At 41.0% G+C, this 20,768-nt stretch overlaps 2 protein-coding genes across 5 annotated transcripts in view; one reads left to right on the top strand and one right to left on the bottom strand.

Annotated features, from left to right (window-relative positions):
* LOC140508293 (uncharacterized) overlaps positions 1-8,951 on the bottom strand; it is a 51,365-nt gene extending 42,414 nt beyond the window's left edge. For all 3 annotated transcript variants that reach the window (XR_011968375.1, XR_011968376.1, XR_011968377.1), the window contains exon 1: positions 8,883-8,951. The gene's annotated coding sequence lies outside the window, so the exon portion shown is untranslated. The remainder of the gene's footprint in view (positions 1-8,882) is intronic.
* A 370-nt stretch (positions 8,952-9,321) lies between these two features.
* On the top strand, positions 9,322-19,343 carry LOC140508307 (uncharacterized). Of its 2 annotated transcripts, none has more exons than XM_072616125.1 (4): positions 9,322-9,639; positions 12,352-12,432; positions 15,115-15,241; positions 16,638-19,343. In XM_072616125.1, the coding sequence occupies exons 2-4, from the start codon at positions 12,400-12,402 to the stop codon at positions 17,897-17,899; spliced, it is 1,422 nt and encodes a 473-aa protein (XP_072472226.1). In that variant the 5' UTR covers positions 9,322-9,639; positions 12,352-12,399; the 3' UTR covers positions 17,900-19,343. The 2 variants fall into 2 exon arrangements, with proteins under 2 accessions (XP_072472226.1, XP_072472227.1); XM_072616126.1 differs by having other exon boundaries at positions 9,520-9,605.
* Positions 19,344-20,768: the final 1,425 nt, after the last annotated feature.

Below are 20,768 nucleotides of genomic sequence, written 5' to 3'. Positions count from 1 at the left end.
GTGTTAAGGCCTTGGGATTAAAATAGAAAAGAAGAAAGACTAGTCTGTTTCCATGGAGTTTACATTTTCAAGGGAAACCCAACACACCAGAGGAAGGGATTTTGGGCTAAAAACTCCAGGCCCAGGGACATGGTGGCAAAGTCAGTGAGAATTTCCAAAGTAGGACCACCAGGTGCAAATGTGGAAATGTGGGAGCTGCCCCTCATTAGGCTGTGGGTGGCAGACATGAGCTCACTCCATGATGGCGAAGGAAAGAGATGTGGGAGTGTTTCTGTTAAGAACAAGTTAGGAATTCAATAGATGAATTATCAGTCAATAAAAGCATGACCTTCCTAAAGTGATTGTTTATACTATGAATAAATATAATGCAATGTAGAATCATGAGTCAGAACACTAAGTGAAAAGGAAAATTTTGTAAATTCTTGTAAATCAAAAAAATCAGGAAAAGTCTAACAAATTATTTAAATTCTCAAAGTTCAATAAAGAAATAAAAGAAAATAAAAGTAAAATGTAGATTATAAGAAGAGTACAAATAAGACATTTTAAATAAAATCAAAATGACCAAAAAGTGAAAAGAGGTTATTATTTGCCTGAAAGAGAATTGCCCTGAAATAATAGAAAAACTTTAAAAGTGACTCCTACTTATGCTGGAAATGGAAGAGGATGAAATGAAAGAGCATTGAATGCCAAGCGCATCGGCTGAACATGTGTTCTACATATTGCAGGTTGGATAAATAGATGAGCCCTCCCAACTATCAAAGCCTTTACAGATATTACCACTCTCTTGTATGATATTCAACAGTCTGCTTCTAGACTCCTGATGGTCAATGTTCTCAAGATTTAGTGGTTTGTTGAAATAATTATTTTTCACTAGTGGTGTCGGTGTGTCTTAAGCATTAGCTCAATCTCCAACCCCAACTCATAAAATATTACGTTTTTACTGAGTCAAGGCACCCTCCTTCCCCACATACTTGTTTTTGTTTCTCAATAATTAAACAATACAAGGAATGAATACATTCCTTGTACAATTGCAAGCAATCATAAAGTAACAGCAGCAGATGCTTTTGACCAGGACACATCATAGACAGTGTCATCTGAACCTCTCAATATAAGAATAGAAAACTCTTCTTCACTTGCCTGGAAACAGTCTCATTCCACTCACTTGAGGCTGGCTTGTGAGTAACCTCTCTTTAGAATCCTTTTCATACTTTCATCTAGGTAAGGATTTATTTCAGACTTTTAGGAAATTTGCTAGATCATTCTTTTTTCTTTGTTCTTTCCTCTGTGTCACTGCTCATCCCTCCCTCCCCGCCCAGAATACACAGTACTTACCTGCTTCTCTAAAACTCTTCATTGAATTTTCTTAATATGTCACTAAAGACACTTGTATGGAATAATTTCAGATGACCTGATCTCTTCCTCCACCACAGATTCTTTTTTAGAATTAATTAACTAATGTTTTAGTTTTCAATATTCACTTTGTAACCTTTTCAGTTTTAAATTGTCTCTGCTTCCCTCTCTTCCTCCCTCCCCAAAAAGGTGTATAATCTTATATAGGCTCTATATATACATTCATATTAAATATATCTTCAGATTAGTCATGTTAAAGAAAGTATTGGAACAAATGGGAACAACAACCAGAATGAAGAAATAAAACAAAACAACAAAAGAAAAAAAAGAGTAAATAGCATACTTTAATTTGCAGTCAGACTCCATAATTCTTTCTCTGGATGTTGGTAGTCTTTTCTATCATGAATCTTTTGGAACTATCTTTGTTCCTTGCATTTGTGAGAAGAGCTAAGTCTATCAAAGTTGGCCATCACACAAGGTTGCTGTTACTGTGTACAATGTTTTCCTGGTCCTGCCTAATTCACTCAGTTCATATAAATCTTTCCAGGTTTTTCTGAAGTCTACCTGCTCATCATTTCTCATAGCACTTCTTTTTCTTTTAAAGATGATCCCTCTTTCATGATTGTTTTTTTAAATTAATTTATTTTTAGTTTTCAACATTCATTTCCTCAAGATTTTGAGTTCCAAATTTTCTCTCCATCTCTCCCCTCCCCCCATCCCAAGACACTGGGCATTCTGATTACCCCTTTCCCCAATCTGCCCTCCCTTCTATCACCCCCCCCCCCCTTGTCCAATTCTCTCTCCTTTCTTGTAGGGTAAGATAGCTTTCCATACCCCATTACCTGTATTTCTTATTTTTCAGTTGCATACAAAAACAATTCTCAACATTCATTCCTAAAACCTTGAGTTCCAACTTCTCTCCCTTCCTCCCTCCCCACCCATCCCCACTGAGAAGGTAAGCAATTCAATATAGGCTGTACAAGTGTAGTTTTGCAAAAGACTTCCATAATAGTCATGTTGTGAGAGACTAACTATATTTCCCTCCATCCTATCCTGCCCCCCCCCATTGATTCTATTCTCTCTTTTGACCTTGTCCCTCCTCAAAAGTGTTTACATCTAATTGCTCCCTCTTCCCATTTGCCCTCCTTTCTATCATCCACCCCACACCTCACTTATTCCCTTCTCCCCTACTTTCCTGTAGTGTAATATAGATTTTCATACCAAATTCAGTGTGCATGTTATTCCTTCCTTGAGTCAAATATGATGAGATCAAGCTTCATTTTTTCCCTCTCACCTCCCGCCTTTTCCCCTCCCACCTCCCACCTTTTCCCCTCGATTGAAAAAGCTTTTTCTTGCCTCTTTTATGAGAGATAATTTGCCCCATTCCATTTCTCCTCCCAATGTATTCCTCTCTCACCCCTCAATTTTATTGTTTTAGATATCATCCCTTCCTATTCAACTCAACCTGTTCCCTCTGTCTATATGTATATAATTCTACATGTATATAATCTTTCCAACTACCCAAATACTTAGAAAAGTCTCAAGAGCTACAAATATTATCTTCCATGTAGGAATGTAAACGGTTCAACTTTAGAAAGTTCTTTATGATTTCTCTTTCCTGTTTACCTTTTCATTCTTCTCTTGATTCTTGTGTTTAAAAGTCAAATTTTCTTTTCAGTTCTGGTCTTTTCATCAAGAATGCTTGAAAGTTTTGGATATCATTGAATCACCATTTTTTTCCCCTGAAGTATTATACTCAGTTTTGCTGGGTAGTTGATTCTTGGTTTTAATCCCAGTTCCTTTGACTTCTGGAATATCCTATTCTAGGCCCTTCTGATCCCTTACTGTAGAAGCTGCCAGATCCTGTGTTATCCTGATTGTATTTCCACATTCTCAAATTGTTTCTTTCTAGCTGCTTGTAATATTTTCTCCTTGACCTGGGAACTCTGGAATTTGGCTACAATATTCCCAGGAGTTTCTCTTTTCAGATCTCTTTCAGGAGGTGATCTGTGGATTCTTTCAATATTTATTTTGCCCTCTGGTTCTAGAATATCAGGGCAGTTTTCCTTGATAATTTCATGAAAGATGATGTCTAGGCTCTTTTTTTGATCATGGCTTTCAGGTAGTCCCATAATTTTTAAATTGTCTCTCCTGGATATATTTTTCAGGTCAGTTGTTTTTCCAATGAGATATTTCACATTATTTTCTATTATTTCATTCTTTTGGTTTTGTTTTGTGATTTCTTGGTTTCTCATAAAGTCATTAGCTTACATCTACTCCATTCTAATTTTTAAAGAAGTATTTTCTTTAGTGAGCTTTTGAACTTCCTTTTCCATTTGGCTAATTCTGCTTTTTAAAGCATTTTTCTCCTCATTCACTTTTTGGACCTCTTTTACCAATTGAGTTAGCCTATTTTAAAGGTGTTATTTTCTTGTACATTTGTGAGTGTCCTTTAGCAAGCTATTGACCTGCTTTTCATGATGTTCTTGCATTGCTCTCATTTCCCTTCCCAATTTTTCCTCCACCTCTCTTACTTGATTTTCAAAATCCTTTTTAAGTTCTTCCATGGTCTGAGACCATTGCATATTTATTTTGGAGGTTTTGAATGCAGAAGCCTTGACTTCCTCTGATGTTATGCTTTGTTCTTCCTCATCCAAATGGATGGGACAAAATACCTGTTCACCAAGAATGTAACCTTCTATAGTCTTATTTTTTTCTCCCTTTTTGGGGCATTTTTCCAGTCAGTAACTTGACTTTTGAGTCCTTTGTCAAGAGGAGGGTATACTCTGGGGACCTGTAAGTTCTCAGTTCCTCCAAGGTGGCACAATCAAGGGAGAGGAGTTTACTCCTCTTCTGGTCTGCACACTGGTCTGGGAGCAACCAAAAACTTTTCTGCCCAGAATCTGCAATTGGAATTCCCTTACTACAACCACCTCCAGCTCCCACTGCCAGTGCTCCTCCTCACTCCTGGGTGGAGTTCAGGGCTGAGAAACAGATCAGTGGCTCAATTCCCCCATGGGCTTTTGGCAGAGGTCTCCCAGGGCTGCCACTCAGGGGTAAGATTCAGATCAGCTTCTCAATTCCCCCAAGGGCTCTAGGAGGAGGGCTCCAAAAGTGGCAGCTGCAACTGCAGGGCCCACAGCTGGAGGTCCAGACTGCGCTCCCCTCTGCTGGGTGTAAGAGCCTTCCCACTGACCTTTGAAGCTGTCTGTTGCGTTTGTGGGTTGAGCAATCTGGGAACTGCTGCCAGTGGCACCCTGAAGCCTGTGCCTGCCTGCCCCACTCTGGGCTGTGTACCACACGCTGGGGTGGTCTGTGCTCCACACCATCAACTCCTTTTTGTATATAGTATTTTATTTTTTCCAATTACAGGTAAAGATAACTTGCGGCATTTATTATTTATAAAATTTTGAATTCCAAATTTTTTATCCCTCCATCCATTCCATACCTCCTTGCCAAGACAGAAAACAATCTGATATAGGTTGTACATATGCAATAATGTAAACATACTTCCACATTAGTCATGTTGTGAAAGAAGAGACAGAACAAAAGAGAAAAGCCACAAAAAACAAGTGAAAATAGTGTGCTTTGATCTGCATTCACACTCTACAGTTCTGTTTCTGCATGTGAATACTATTTTCCATCATGACTCTTTTGAAATTTTCTTAGATCATTGTGTTGCTGAGAAGAGGTAAATCAATCACAGTTGGTTGCTGTTACTACAGACAATGTTCTTCTGATTCTGCTCTCTTCACTCAGCATCAGGATATGTAAGTCTTTCCAGATTTTTTCTGAAAGTTGCCTGCTCATCATTTCTTATAGCATAGTAGTATGCCACTACATCATATACCACAACTTGTCCAGCCATTCCCCAACTGATGGACATTTCCTCAGTTTCCAATTCTTTGCCACCACAAAAAGAGTTGCTACAAATACTTTCATCCATGGGGGTCCATTCCATTTTTTTTTTTTTTTGTGATATCTTTGGGATCCAGACATAGTACTGGTGTTGCTGGATCAAAGGATATGCACAGTTTGATTGCCTTTTGAGCATAGTTCAAAATTGCTCTCCAGAATGATCGATTCAGTTTACAGCTCCATCAACAATATATTAATGTCCCCGTTTCCCCACATCTTCTCCAACATTTATCATTTTCCTTCTCTGTCATATGAGTCAATCTTACAGGTGTGAGGTTGTACTTCAGAGTTTTAATTTGCTTCTCTAATCAATGATTTGGAGCATTTTTTGATATAATTAGAGATAGCTTTAATTTCTTCATCTGAAAAATGCCTGTTTATATCCTTTGACCATTTACCAATTGGGGAATCATTCATATTCTTACTGATTTTACAAAGATATTTGTATATTTGAGATAACAGAACTTTATCTGAAAAACTGTATATAAAATCCCCCCCAATTTCTGCTTTACTTTTGATCTTCATTATGTTATTTTTATTTGGACAAAACATTTTTAATTTAATGTAATCAAAATGATTTTTTTCACACCTGACTTTCTTCCTTATCTCTGGTTTATTCCTAAATTGTTCTGCTGCCCATAACTCTAATAAGTAACATGTTCCATGATCTTCAAATTATCTGGTAATATCTCTCTTTAGATATAGGTCATGTATCCATTTTGACCTTATCTTGAAAATAATGTAAAATGATGTCCTATACATAATTTCTACCATACTGATTTCCAGTTTTCCCAACAATTTTCACCAGATAATGAATTTCTTTGCTAAAATTGTAAGTCTTTACACTTGTGAAATACAGGTTCCTTTATTTATTTCCTGCTATAAATTTCTCTGTCCCATTGATCTACCTTTCTAGTTCTTAGCCAGCACTAGATAGTTTTGATACTTACTGCTATATGCTACGGTTTAAGATCAGGTTCTGCTAAAAGCTCTTTCCTTTACATTATTTTTGTTAGTTTCTTTCATATCCGTGACCTTTTGTTCTTCCAAATGAATTTTGTTATTTCTTTCTAACTCAACAAAATAAGGTTTGATAATTTAACTGGGATGACATTGAAAGTACAAATTAGCTCAGGTGAAATTATTCTTATTGTATTGGCCCTCTCAACCCCTTCAGAATTAATATTGCTACAGTTATTTAAATCAGAATTTATTTGTATAAATTTTAAAATTCATATTCATGTAGTTCCTGGGTTTTTTCAGGCAGGTGTCCCCCCCAAGGAATTTTACATTGTCTAGAATTGTTTTAAATGGGGTAGCTCTTACTATCTATCTCTTCTTGGAGGGATTTGTTAGTGATATATAGTAATGTTGATGATTTATATGGGTTTACATTATATACTTCTACATTAATAAAATTATTGTTTCAACTACCTTTTTATGTGAGTCTTTGGGTTTTTCCATGGCTATCATAGTATTATCTGCAACTTGGCCTTCCCTTATTACTCTTCTAGGATTCCCAGTACAATACTGAATAATATTGGTGACAGTGGCCATCCTTGAACATTAGATCTTAATGGGAAGGCTTCTAGCTTAACACCATTACAAGTAATGCTTGCTGAGGGTTTTATGCAGTTGCTTTTTATCAGTTTAAGATGAAATCCATTTTTGTCTGCATTTGAAATGTTTTTAAATAGAATCAAGTATTGTTTTTTATCCAAAGCTTCTGCAATTGATATATAAATCTGATTTTGTTTTTTTTTTTAAAATTACTGCTATAAGTCACATGAATAATTATGCTTAGGTTAACGTATTCTTGCATTCCTGGTACAAATCCCAATTGGTAAGAATACAGAATCTTTGTAATATTGTAATATCCTAGCTAGTATTTTATTTAAGATTTTGGCATCCACATATAATAATAAATTTGGTCTACAATTTTCCTTCTCTTTTTTCTTTTATTGATTTGAATGTGAACACCATATTTTTTCCTAAAAGAGTGCAGTAGTACCTCTTCTTGCCTATTTTTCCAAATGAACTTCATGACCACATCACTGAATATCACCAACTCCTAAACCATCAAAAGTCACATGATTCAGAGCTGAGAGACTCCAGAATTCATCTAGTCCAAACCTCATCAACTGAGAAGAGAAAACTGAATCCCAGAGAAGGGATTTGCCTACAACTCATATGACCTTTATGAGTGTCAGAGCCAACACTTAAAACCAGTCATTAAGAGACCAGTAGAATACTGAGAAACGCATTTTTTATTTGAAGTGAGAATCATGATGGAATAATCAAACATGGAAAAAATATTGTACTATACAAAGCTTATCCCAATGGAATTAGGGAGAAGCCAAGTGCTCCATCAATGAGGTATAATAATCTGTGAAGGAGAAAGAGAGAAAGTCCTCTGAAATTGCCACCAGAAGTGTCTGAAGTGACTTATTAAGATAATGTAGTGGAGACTTTGTGAGAAGATGGTAAGAACTGTGTATTCTTGGAAGGGAAATGGAACAGGGATACTGAAGAAAGAACAAAGAAAAAGGAATGATCTAGTAAATTTCATTAAATTCTGATACAAATTCTTAACTAGATGAAGGTAAAAAAGGGTTATAAAGAGATACTACTCACAAGCTGGTCTCAAGTGAGTGGAATGAGACTGTTTTCAGCTAAGTGAAGAAGAATTCTTTATTTCTATACTGGGGTTGGAGAATGAGCTAACGCATAAGACAGACACTGAATACTATTAATGAAAAATAAATTATTTCAACAAGCTGGTAGAACTTGAGAACACTGAGGATTAGGGGTCAGAAGGCTGACTGATGTATATCAGAGAAGAGAGTGAGGACATCTCTAAATACTTTGATACCTGGCAGGGCTCATGTATTTATTCAACCTGCTGCATGAACAGATGTTCAGCCAATGCACATGGTATTCAGTGCGCTTCCTTTTTATTTTTTCCACTTAGAGCATAATGATATGATTCACTTTTTTAAAAGTTATATTTTTTTACAGCAATTCTTTCATGTAAATAAAAATCTCTTTTCACTTTTTTGTCATTTTGATTTGACCTCTATTCATCTTCTATTTATAATTAGTATTTTATTTTAGCTTTCTTTTTTCTGATATTGAACGTTTGAGCAATTAAAGAATTTATTAAACTTCTCCTGATTTTTTTACATTCCCAAGAATTTACACAATTATTCACTAGGTGTCCTGAGTCACGATTCTTGACTGCACTGTATTAATTCATAGGATGAACAATCACGGGAGGAAGGCCATTCCTTGCATCCCTCTCTGCCAGAGAGAATGCCCTGAAACGGGAGGGAGGCGGAAGGGCTTGCGAGTTGTGTCACCGGACGGAGGAGGAGGAGAAGCCCGGAAAGGGGGGCAGGGTCCGGGTGGTGCTCGCTCCCTGGGGTCTATGGAGCGGGGGAGGGCTGGCACGGGGAGACCTGCCCTGGAGGACCGTGACTTCGGGGCTGGAGGCCGGCTCCAGGGCTCGGTCTCCTCCAGCGGAGAAGCACCAGGGAGGCCTCTGTCGCATTCAGCCCGGGGCGTGGAGGGCCTGGGATCAGACCCCCCAGCTCAGAGGAAAGAAGGGGCTTTACCTTGAAGCAGCTCGGCAAGACTGGGACAGGCGCGGCGGCGCTGAATAGCGGGCCACGCCCCTGGCGCAGGCTCCGCCCCCTGCCCTTTCTCCCCGCCCCCCACATCGTTCAGGCTGGAAGGAGGCGGGGCGGGGAGGAGACAAGTTCAACCTAGCCTGGCGAGATGGTCAAGAGAGGGGAGGGAGGAGAGATAAACATCGCGGGCCAAGGGAGGTCGGAGGTCAGATTCCAGAGAGCGGCCAGGGTCTGCCGGACCAGAGGCTTTGGCCACAGGAAAGAAGTTGGGTCTCACGTGACCTCCCCCCCATCGTGAGGACATTCCCTGCCCCTTAACAGGCCCATGTGACCTGCTTTGAGCTTTGGCCCAGCTCACATTTTGAGGCACGTGACCTGGAGCCAAGAGGGGAGCCGGAAAGTGCCCAGAGGAGGAGCCGGAAGTACCCAGAGGCGGAACCGGAAGTGCGAGAGTGCAAGCCTTAGTGAAAGAAGGGGGACTCTTACCCAAGGCAGCTTGTTTGTGGGGCTCCCTGAGGGGGCAGGTTGGCAATGGCCGCGCTTCCTGTATTGTAGTGTGTGGGGACTTCCTGCTAACCTGCGTGGAGTTTTCTGCTTTTTGAATAAGTATTGTCGTTTCGTTTTTGAAGAAGAGAGTTTACGTTTCTGGAATTTACCCCGGAAATCCGCTGCGTGTCCCTAGCGGCTGCCGTAGGCATCGCGTGGGCGGTACACACCCCTCCCCCCCCCCCCACACCTTTTGGTACATAGACCCCGCCCCCCCAGGGACTAGGAAGTGAAACTGAGATAAGACCTAGCCCGGCTCAGATGCTCGGGAGGGAATGCCCTCGCCCCATTGAAGACAGGTGGGAATCCCCCATCTTCCCTACACGGCTGAGTGGGAATGACTTCTCTGTCCGCATCAGGAGGGCATCATCCTGATGCAGTTTACGAGATTCATGGACCCCTCCCCCAAAGACCAGTACAGGAGAGAATCCTCTGGGATGAATTCAGGGACTCAACGTTCTTTTAAGTCAAGGTGGCAAAGGTTGATTTTAACACTGATGTAGTAGGAGGAGCCTTTTAGGGGGCTTGGATTCCTTTAGGAACTTGCAACTTAACTGAGTGATGCTAAAGCTTATGTAGGAAAAGTAGTGGATTATCTGGCAGTTATGCTAATTAGGTGATAACTTAACAACCTTGGTCACAGGTGTCATTCACTCCTGGAAACCAGGGGAAGAGATTCCTCAGGGGTATCTTTTTGTTCAGTTATCTCTTGTAGCAAGGTAGTTTTAACATTTCATGTCTATAGCTTGACATCTGGACTGAATATGATAACTTTGGGAATCAATACATGATAATTGTGTGGATGCAAGATAATCCTGTTTTTAGAAGAGAGTTTCTTCACAGGTCACCTTGTTCTTGTGATGGGGAAAGACACTTTGTCATACTGGGGCCCACTCATGAGTGATTGCCAGGCATAGTGTCCTTGGGCTGTGGAGAAAACTGTCAGAGATAGTATTTTGAAGCTATGGAGAAATGTGATCTTGGAATTGGGGTCCAAGCACAAACACCCAAGCACCCCACCAACCCCAGAAAAACCATAAATACCCCCTCCCAAACCCCAGCAGGTAGAGCATTCATCAACAGTTCTGGCCTGTTGTATTGTCTGCCCTTCTCATCTGATACCCAGAGAGCCTCTCCTTTGTCCCACGGGGCTCATCTAACCCCCATGTGGGTTGTACCTGGACTCTGCCCCTAACATTTCCATTTGTTTTAGATTTTGCTGCTACTGTGCCCCACCTGCCCCCAGACCAGAGCTGCCTAGCCACCAAGTGGCAGTGCTCTGCCATGCACCAGTTAAGCTGCCTGTAGTGACTCCTGGAACTGTCACTTCCTCACAGAATCTCACTGAACCAGCTAGATTAGTGAGAAGCCAAGGTAGACCCCAGACACCTCCCTTTAGTTCCTGAGCCACTGACCAAAGCTGAGCTTAGGGGTACTGGCAGCCATGAGGGCTAGGTCACTGTTTCAATGAGAGGGAACCCTTACTCATTCTGGAAGTGGGGAGACATCCTCCTTATCTGAAAGTTTTAATTTATTGGAGGGCACCTGGTCTGAGGGAGGATGATCTACCATGGACACTACTGGTGTTACTACCCAGGTCTAGGTCTGAAGGTCATCGTACCCTCTGAGGGAAGGCACATGGTACCAGGGATGACCATTTGACTGTCCTCGTTGTCAGGGGAGCCTGCCCACGTTGCCATCTGCTTTACACACCAAAAATGGAAGGGAGGCCAAACTACCCCTGAAGCAGACCTACACTGGAGCTTATGGGAAAAGGTCAAACAAAAATGTGTTGTCCCAGTCCCACCAGAAAGCCCTCAGCAAGTAGAGGCAATACAGGCTATGTCTAAGGATGCTATATGTGTGTGGTGGACCAATCCTTGCTATATAGCACTGCTTGTGAAGTGAAAGTGTCCAGTCAGAAAATGAGATCCAGGTGCTACCTCTCACCACTGCCCTTCCCCCAACACATACACACACACACACACACACACACACACACACGCACGCACACACAATCATGGTGGTGTTGGGAACTAGAGGGACAAAGCTGAGGCACTTGGAAGCTGAGCCAGGATATTCAGTTGAGGTCCTTCAGAACCTTCTGATATTATGGTCCTCTCCCTGGAGAGGAGATAGGGAACATCAACCAGGGCCATAAACATCTGACTTGTACCGATAATCATTATGCAATTCACCGTTTGGAAACATGCATTTATTCACCAAAAATGGTGGACAGTTAGGTGGTAGAGTGAATAAAGTACTTGGTCTGAAGTCAGGAAGACTCATCTTTCTGAATTCAAATCTGGCCTCAGACACCTACTAGTTGTGTGATCCTAGGTGAGTCATTTCATCCTGCATAGGTAGTTTCCTCAGCTGGAGAAGAAAAGGGCAAACGCCTTGAGTTTCCAAGAAAACCCTCGAAGTCCTGGCTCTGGGGATTGCCTCTGCTAATTGTCTAGGCTCCCTATCACATCGAAAAGGTCCCAGAATGCCATCCCCGGTTTTAACAATGGGTCACAGTTGCCTGACCACACATCTCACCCATTTTATCACTTGGAGGCACAATTTTTGTTCTGGTCATTGAGGGTCTGGTCTCATCCCATGTAGGATCCCAAGCCCCTTCTGCCTTTTAGTCTCTGCAGGAAGACGGGGGAGGGGCATGAGGTAAAAGGCAAGGAGTTACAGGGTGGTGAGTCCCCTTCCTGCTCAGACCAAGCTGCCTTCCAAGCCTCACTCTCCCTACTGCCTTCCACCTAAGGTGGAGTCTCTTTCCTGAGGGCATGGCAGGGTCTTTGTAACATTCTGAGAGCTCACCCTCTGTTATTCCTGAAAGGTCAGCATCCACCCTAGGAAGAGAAGGCAAAGACAATGTCTCTCCCAGTCTGACATTCTTCTCTCTCCCCAGGTCAGAGAACAAAGCCTTTTCCTTGCAGAGATCCTATAATCAGCAAGAATGGACTCTGGCACCCAGAGACTCTCATCCCAGGTGAGTGAGTCCATCCACAGACCTGATCAGCATCAGCAAATCTGGAATCCAAGAGAGGCAAGGAAGCTTTATGCTGTTGGATGTAGATTGTCTTTTGCAGTGCTGTCAGCAGAGCAGAAATTGTCCTCTTGGTTCTGCATATGTCCTCCTGCCTCAGGTCACAGAATTCCTCCCAGGTCTTTCAGAATCCCTCCCATTTCCCTTTTCTTAGGTCAAGTCTATAAGCATTTAGAAAATGACTCCTCTGTGCCAAGTACTGTGCCAACCTACTGATGATGCCAAGGAAGGTTAAAAAATAACAGTCCCTGCCCTCTGTGAGCTCACAGTCCCAATGGGGAGAAAACATCTCATTAGGTGGGTCCAACCAAGCTCTGTACAGTATGGATGTGAGGCACACTGAGAGGAAAGGTTCTAGAAGTGTCAGGGACCTGAAAAAGCTTGTTTTCAGGTGAGATGTTACCTGAGATAAGAAGGAAGCTAGAAGCCCCAGGTGAGGGGAAGGACAGTCCCAGCATGGGAGACAGCCATTGGGAAGGCACAGGGTCAGGGGATGGAGGGTCTTGGTCAAGGATCAGCCAGTAGACCAGTGTCCTTGGGTCAGAGAGGAGAAGAGGACCAAGGTATGAGAAAACTGGAAAGGGCACTGGGGCTAGTTATATGGGGTGTGGTATGTGCCAAGAGCCATATAAATATTATATCTTTGGATCCTGCTGTGAGAATTGTCAGAACTTTTGCTAGGGACAACCAGAAGAAGGGAGCACGAGTCACAGACAGACAGTAAACAGTGATTGATTTCTCCACTCCAGACTGTGAGACACTCCAGGACTAGGTGATGGACATGTGTGTCTCGCAGTTACACAGAGGACACAGAGACATTCTCCTCCTGAGCTGTAGGACCCATCCTTTGGGTAGGATCTGTGAGGTCTTGTAGGCAAGCTTACAAAGAAGTGCTGGGTAAGATCAGGTCAGGGGACAGAGAGAGGAAAGGGTACCTTTTTAGGAAAAGGAGGCGGTTATCTTTAATTGCTCAAAAGTTCAATTACTGACACAAAGGAAGCTAAAAGTAAAATATAGATTATGAATACAAGATAAATGTTTTCAACAGAATCAAAATGACAAAAGTATAAAGAGATTTTTACCCACATGAGAGAGAATTGGTCTAAAATAATAGAAAAACTGAAAAAGTGACTCATCCTTCTGCTGAAAATGGAAGAAAACGAGATGGAAGAACATCAAATGCCACATTCATTGGCTGAACATGTGTTGTACATGTAACAGGTTGGACAAATAGATGAGCCCTCCCAAGTATGAAAGGCATTACAGATATGGCCACTCTCTTGTATGATATTCCTCTGTCTGCCTCTTGACTCCTGATTGCCAATGTTCTCGAATTCCAGTGGCATGTTGAAATAATTCATTTTTCATTAATATTGTCAGTATCTCTTATGCATGAGATATAGTGATCTAATAGTTTACCCAGTACTAAACTGAAGCTTCTGGTGGTGGCTGGTGTGTGCCTGGTATTGGCACTTACCTGCTCCATCATGCTGAAGCTCAGGATCTCCCCCTGGTTCCAGAGCTAGAACTTGCCACTGGCTTGCTGGGACACTTCCCGTCCTGTTCTGGTTCCCTTCAGCCAAAGCAGGAGTGATATTTCCCATTCATCCTCCTACTCTCTAGAGCAAAAAGATTGCTGTACTTCACCTTTCTGCTGGTTCCATTAATCGTTGATCTTCCCTGGGGCAATATTCTCTGAATTTTTCAAGATTAATTAGGGAGGGTGAGAGCAACTTACTGCTTACTCTACCATCTTGGCTTCCAGAAGGAAAAAAGTGACTTTCAAACATTTCATCTGTGGGCTGATAACTTCAGGAGTAGCCACTGTTGCTGCTGCTGCTGCCACAGCTGATTCAGTCACTCCCAAAGCCTGCTCCTGCTTTGGTGGGTCCAGGACTGTATTGGCACAACCTGTGCTCGACTGCACTTCTCTCTTACCTGCTTCCTTCACACCCCTCCTACTGACCTTCTAAGTAACCTCTGGCATCTGTGGGCTGAGAAATCTGGAAACTGACACTGCTGCCAGTGATGCAGGTAACCAAGGCCTGCTCCAGGTTTCCTGGAGCCAGGTCTATGCTGGTGTGGCCTGGGGTAAACTTGTCTCCCCTCTCAGCCCTGTACAACACACCCTTCCCGTTGACCTTCTAGGTTGTTTTGGGCTGCAAATCTGCCTCATTCTGTCTCTTTGTGGGTTCTGCTGCTCTAGAATTTGTTCAGTCATTTTTAGAGGTTTTTGAAGGATTTTTGGGAGAGCTCAGGTGACTTCTTGCTTTGAGTCAACCATTTGGCTCAGACCTCCTCCACATATTCCTATACCTCACTGATGGAGTACTTGCCTTTTTCCTAATTCCATTGGGCTAAGCATTGTATATCAAGACAATCTTTCCAGTATTTATAATTCTATCATTATTCTCATTTCAAATAGAGAATGCTTTTCTTAATGAATATTCAGTTGGGCTCTTAATGACTGCTTTCAAGTACTAACTCTGAACCTCATAAAGGTTATATGAGTTGCAGGCAAAGTGCTTCTCTGGGTTTCAGTTTCCTCTTATGAGTTGATGAGGGTTGGACTAAATGAATTCTGGAGTCTCTCAGCTCTAAATTGTGTGACTTCTGATGGTTTAGGAGTTGGTGACATTCCAGGATGTGGTTGTAGACTTCACTGAAGAGGAGTGGTGCCTCTTGAACCATTCTCAGAAAGAGCTGTACAAGGAGGTCATGCTGGAGACTATCCAGAATCTGCTGTCCCTGGGTAAGGACAATTTCTTTCTGTTCTTGATGTTGTCATGACAAAATGAGCACAAGTGGCAGAGAATGGATCCATACTCTTAAATCTTAGCCTCAGAAGCTGTGTACACCAATTTGCCATCTACGCTGTGCTTGGATTTCAGTGTTTTCATGTAAAATGACTTACCATCAGTCAGGTACCTGGAGATAAAGATCTGGATTCATTTTCACTGGAAGAAATGAAATTTTAGAAACAAAACTCCTATTCAGAAACAAATTTCAAATGGTTACAAGGCCAAAAATAGTTCTTGAAAGAACTTTAAAAGCACTTCAGAAATCAAGTGAGGGACTGAGGAAAAATTAAGGGAAAAAACTAGGGAGTCCAGAAAATCAAGAAAATTATGAAAAGTCAAGTAATTGTGAAAACAGATCCAAAAATTTGAGAAACAAAATAGCTTCTTAAAAATGAGAAGTGGTCATGAGGGTTAGATGGTCACTAGGTCCAGCAGGGTTTAAAAATGCTGTCTTGAGTATGCTATGGAGGTGTTCAGCCAAAGTCTACAGGATCATGTCCTTTTCACTAATCCATGTGGTCCATCAGCCCTGAGTAGTTGAGATGCACCATAGGTAGAGATAGGCCTTTAGCCCTTAAATAGCCTTTAGGGGGCTTGACCATCTCTAGTTGTCCTGTCCTCTATCTGGTCACTGGACCCAGATGGTGCTGGAGGAGAAAGTGAGGCTATTAACTTTGCATGGCTTTCTTTCAATCAAATCCAATTAAAATGCAAGTCATGGTATCACCTTCCTGATGGCATGGTCCTTTTTGAGAATGAAGGACAATTCACACAGCCTTCAGGGCATCATAAAAGTGCTCTGGATTATTACAATTCGCATTAAATTGAATTCCTTCTGCCTTCTTACTGAGCCCAAAATCCTGAATCTCTCTAACCTTTGCTTTCCTTTAACTTTTGCTGGAGTTAAATACAGCCTTCTTAGAGATGTATGAAATAACCTACTGGTAGGCCTGTCAAGTTCTCATTTTTTATTCAGTACCTTCTGAATTTCCCCATGATTTTCATCAAAACCAATTGTGATTTTTACTAGTGTTCTGGCCCAGATGAGTCAATGTGGTGCTGTACAATAAATCTCTGAAAGCTGGCTACTCCTTTCCTGCTGGGATGTTAAAAACCATGTTCTGTTTCAACTTTCTCCCCCAAGTTGGCAACAAAGTGTTCTCCTATGGAGAGTTACTCTTACCTGTTGCCATTAAGTCTTCTGGTAGTGACCTTGCCTTGGGGCTGCTGCTTTTGTTGAATGTGAATGTGAGATCATGAGCTGCAAACATCCTCAGTAACCATTGCCATTACATTTATTTATCTGTGTATATCTTTTCTGTTCATATGTTTGATTGTTTCCCTCAGATATGGAGACCAGGTTCGAGGTAAATGAAACAACTAGAAAGCTGAAAATTTTATTGGAAGAGCATGACCAGCAAAGATTCATGAGTGATGGTCCCAAGTACTTCAACTGGAGTGAAATTCATGACTTTATTCTCAAAGCAGATAAAAATCCAAAGAGTGACTGTGAATTTGATGAAATTGCAAAGAAATTCAGACAGTGTTCCATACTACATAACTGTAAGAAAATAACCTCAGGGAATCACTGTGTTCTCAATAGTGATTACAGCAAATGCCTTACTGAAGATGTAAAGGTTTTTGAATCCCATGGGAAGGAAATTCACACTGGAGTGAAACCTTATGGATATAATCAATGTGGAAAGTCTTTCATACAGAAGGACTATCTTGCTGCACATCAAAAAGTCCACACTAGAAAGAAATCTTATAGATGTAATCAGTGTGGAAAGGATTTCACACGGAAGGGCCATCTTGCTACACATCACAGAATCCACACTGGAGAGAAACCTTTCTCATGTAGTCAGTGTGGAAAGAATTTCACTCAGAACATCAGTCTTGCCAAGCATCAGAGAATCCACACTGGAGAGAAACCTTTCTCATGTAGTCATTGTGGAAAGGCTTTTACACAAAGGAACCATCTTATTACACATCAAAAAATCCACACCAGAGAGAAACCTTACAGATGCAGTCAATGTGAAAAGGCTTTCACAAAGAAATCCTTGCTTATTGTACATCAGAACATCCACACTGGAGAGAAGCCTTTTGAATGTAATCTATGTGGAAAGACATTCACACGGAGGTATACTCTTGCTGGACATCACAGAATCCACACTGGGGAGAAGCCTTATAGATGTCATCAGTGTGGAAGGGATTTCACACAGAGTTACAATCTTGCTGCACATCAGAAAATCCACTCTGGAGAGAAACCTTATGTCTGTAATCAATGTGGAATGGCTTTCTTATGTAGCTCCTATCTTAGTAGACATCAGAGAATCCATACTGGAGAGAAGTCCTTCTATTGTAATCTATGTGGAAAGACTTTTACACGAAGCTCTAGTCTTGCTGCACATCACAGAATCCACACTGGAGAGAAGCCTTATACATGTAATCAATGTGGAAAGGCTTTCACACAGAGCTCCCATCTCACTACACATCAGAGAATGCACACTGGAGAGAAGCCTTATGGATGTAATCAATGTGGAAAGGCTTTCACAAAGAGCTTCAGTCTTGCTAAACATCAGAGAATTCACACAGGGGAGAAACCCTAGAAACTTCATTCATCATATATTGTGGCATGGTGTAGTTATTGTGTTTATGTGACCACAATCTTTAACAGTATTGGTTCAGATTCATGCAGTATCCATTCATTCAGTATAATTGTTGGAGGCAAAATTCACCACATGCACGTATGTTCTCAATTATATCCAAATAAATATTTGATAGGTTTTCAAACTCCCCTTTGGTCTAGTCTGTAGGTAGGGTAGAGGAAGGGGAAGTACATCTGGCCACTGCAGGTGGGCTTCAGAGTAAAGCTTTGCCATAAGAATTAAAAACCTTTAATCTAGTGAGTAAGTGGAAGGGAGCAACTACCACGGGAAGTACATACCACAGGTACAATGTTGGATAAGGTGGACAGTCAGCACAAATAGTACATTCTGGAGTCTTATGAATACAGTGAGCACTAGTTTACACCAAATGAATAAATAGGTGTTTCAAAAATGTAACTTTACCATATGCTAATGATTAACAAATATCATTTCATAGTTTTCTAAATGATCATAGATGAAACTCACTCCTTAAAGTTTAACCCATATGTTTCCTTATGTTGGCTGGGACAGTTCCTAGTGCCTTCAACTGTAGCCTCACAGAATCTCTGAGCACTGTGAGCAGGGCTGGGGAGATCTTGTCACAGGTTAAGTAAGAAGGCCAAAGCAGCCTCACAGACAGGGACCTCTTCAGAGGATTTTGCTATGCTTTTCTCCCAACAGTTACATTTATCATTTTCTTCATTAAAACAAAATAAACCTTGTTATTTGCCAAAAATTTTGTCACATTCTATAAATGATTCTTTTCAGATCTAGCAGCATTCAGATCAAAGGTAATCTGCCTTACACGCTTTTTTTAAATATTATAAGACAAGAAAAAAATTCCATGCCTTTTCAAAAGACATTACAGGGAACATCAGTCATCCTGTCTCTCTTGACATTTTAGTAATCACATCTAATGCCATCAAAACTGCATGTTTAGTACGGGGCAACTACAGTCAAATGAAGAGGGTGCAATGGCTCACTTCTACTGTATGTACCACATGCCCGACTTTTCTCCTAAACAGTTTCTGAGAGCTGCCTGCACTTGCCTCCCCCTGCCTCTTTCAAAGTTCACCCTGGAAGATGCTATTGCTGCCCTCATTGTTGACAATTGCAAAGTTGGCTTTGCAGGAGACAGTGCCCCTTGGGTTGTCTTCCCTTCATTATTGGGCACCCCAGACAGTGTGGTGTGATGCTGGTATGGGTCAGGAAGATAGTTCTGTGAGGAATGAGCCCCAGAGCAAGAGAGATATTCTGACCCTGAAATAGCCCATTGAACATGGAATTGTCACCCTATAGTTCTTTCTTCTCATGTGGATAGCTTTTCCCATGAGTCTTTTGGAATTGTCTTGAATCATTGCATTGCTGAGAACAGCTAAGTCTAATAAAGACAGTTATCACACAATGTTGGTTGTACTGTGTTCCATGTTCTCCTGGTTCTACTCATCATTTCTTAGGGAACAACACTATTCCATTACATTTCTATACCACAACCTGTTCAGCCATTCCCCAATTGATGGACATCCCCTCAAAAGTAAAGGCAGCCCTCACCCTCCTGGACTGAATCTGCCAGTGGGGAGTGGTGGAGAGGGACGGGCTCAATGGAGGAAAAAGTTACTGGAATGGGCAGTGGGGCCTTAGGGCACAGATTGGCACTTACCAACAAGATGCTGGAGCAAACTGGGTATTGATCTTGGTTATTGTTAGCTGAATTGGAAAGGAGAGGGAAAGTTTGGGGATGAAAATGAAGGCAAAAGAAGGAATATATATATATATATATATACACATGTACATTATACATATACGTATCTGTGTATATTATGAATAGACACACTGTGAGAATCATGTTCACTTTAAACCAAACATTATCTGTTGTGAAATCAGAAAAGCTCTCATTTTAGTCAATTATTTTAAATTTTTAAATTTTATTGTTGAATTTTATTTTAGGCTCAAATGCCAGAATACAAATACTAGACTAGAAAAAATAACCAAAAACATACCATAAACTTAAATATTGGAACTTAAATTCACAGTTAAAAAGAATAAAAAGAATGTCATGGACATAACAACATAACAGAGAATTGATATTATGTAACAAATTTTCATTTCCAAAGAGCCTGTAAGATAAATAATCCTGGTTGTGTTGAAAATTGTTGTAAGTTCCTTTGTTCTCTGCTGTGCACTTTTTTACTCTGTTATTTTCCACCCCCCTCAAACCCCCCAGAAGTCCACAATATAGTTTAGATATGTTTATAGCTATAGATATACACACATATATACATTATTAACCTGAAAACTTGGTTAAAGGAAAGACATCAGGCTAAAGGCATGCATTATTTATTAATTTATTCCCTCTTAAAGATCACAGTCATAGTGCTATGGAGTCAGAGGTTGCTCTGACTACCTGGTACAGAAATCATCTCTCTTATATACATTCTACAGTGCGAAAGGAACTCTCCTAATTGAACAGATCATAAATTTAGTAAGATAAGACAATTAACAAAGCAATGTTGGTTGGGCCTTGTGATTCCAAGCTGTGTAAACTTCCTCTCTGTGACATAAGATGAGGAGAAGTAGCAGGCTTCCTGTCCTAAACAGGTACTCGAAATAGCTGACACAGGAAAGGGTTCCTTTAACAAAGGTTCAATTGAAATTACAACTCAGGACATCTGTATGTTTTTTTTTCTTATCACTAAAATGCCAGGAGAGAGGGTCTCCCAAGGGAATTATTAAGTCAGCCCCATCTGTTTTGCAGACACACAAGAAAAAGGCATTCTCTAAGTCTACTCAAAATGACAAAAGAGATTACTAGGTCCAGACTTTTCAAGCT

Source organism: Notamacropus eugenii, chromosome 5 (genome assembly GCF_028372415.1).
Source record: "Notamacropus eugenii isolate mMacEug1 chromosome 5, mMacEug1.pri_v2, whole genome shotgun sequence".
Lineage (NCBI taxonomy): Eukaryota > Metazoa > Chordata > Mammalia > Diprotodontia > Macropodidae > Notamacropus > Notamacropus eugenii.
Note: the sequence above shows the minus strand (reverse complement) of the source record. Positions and strands in the feature narration are given on the sequence as shown.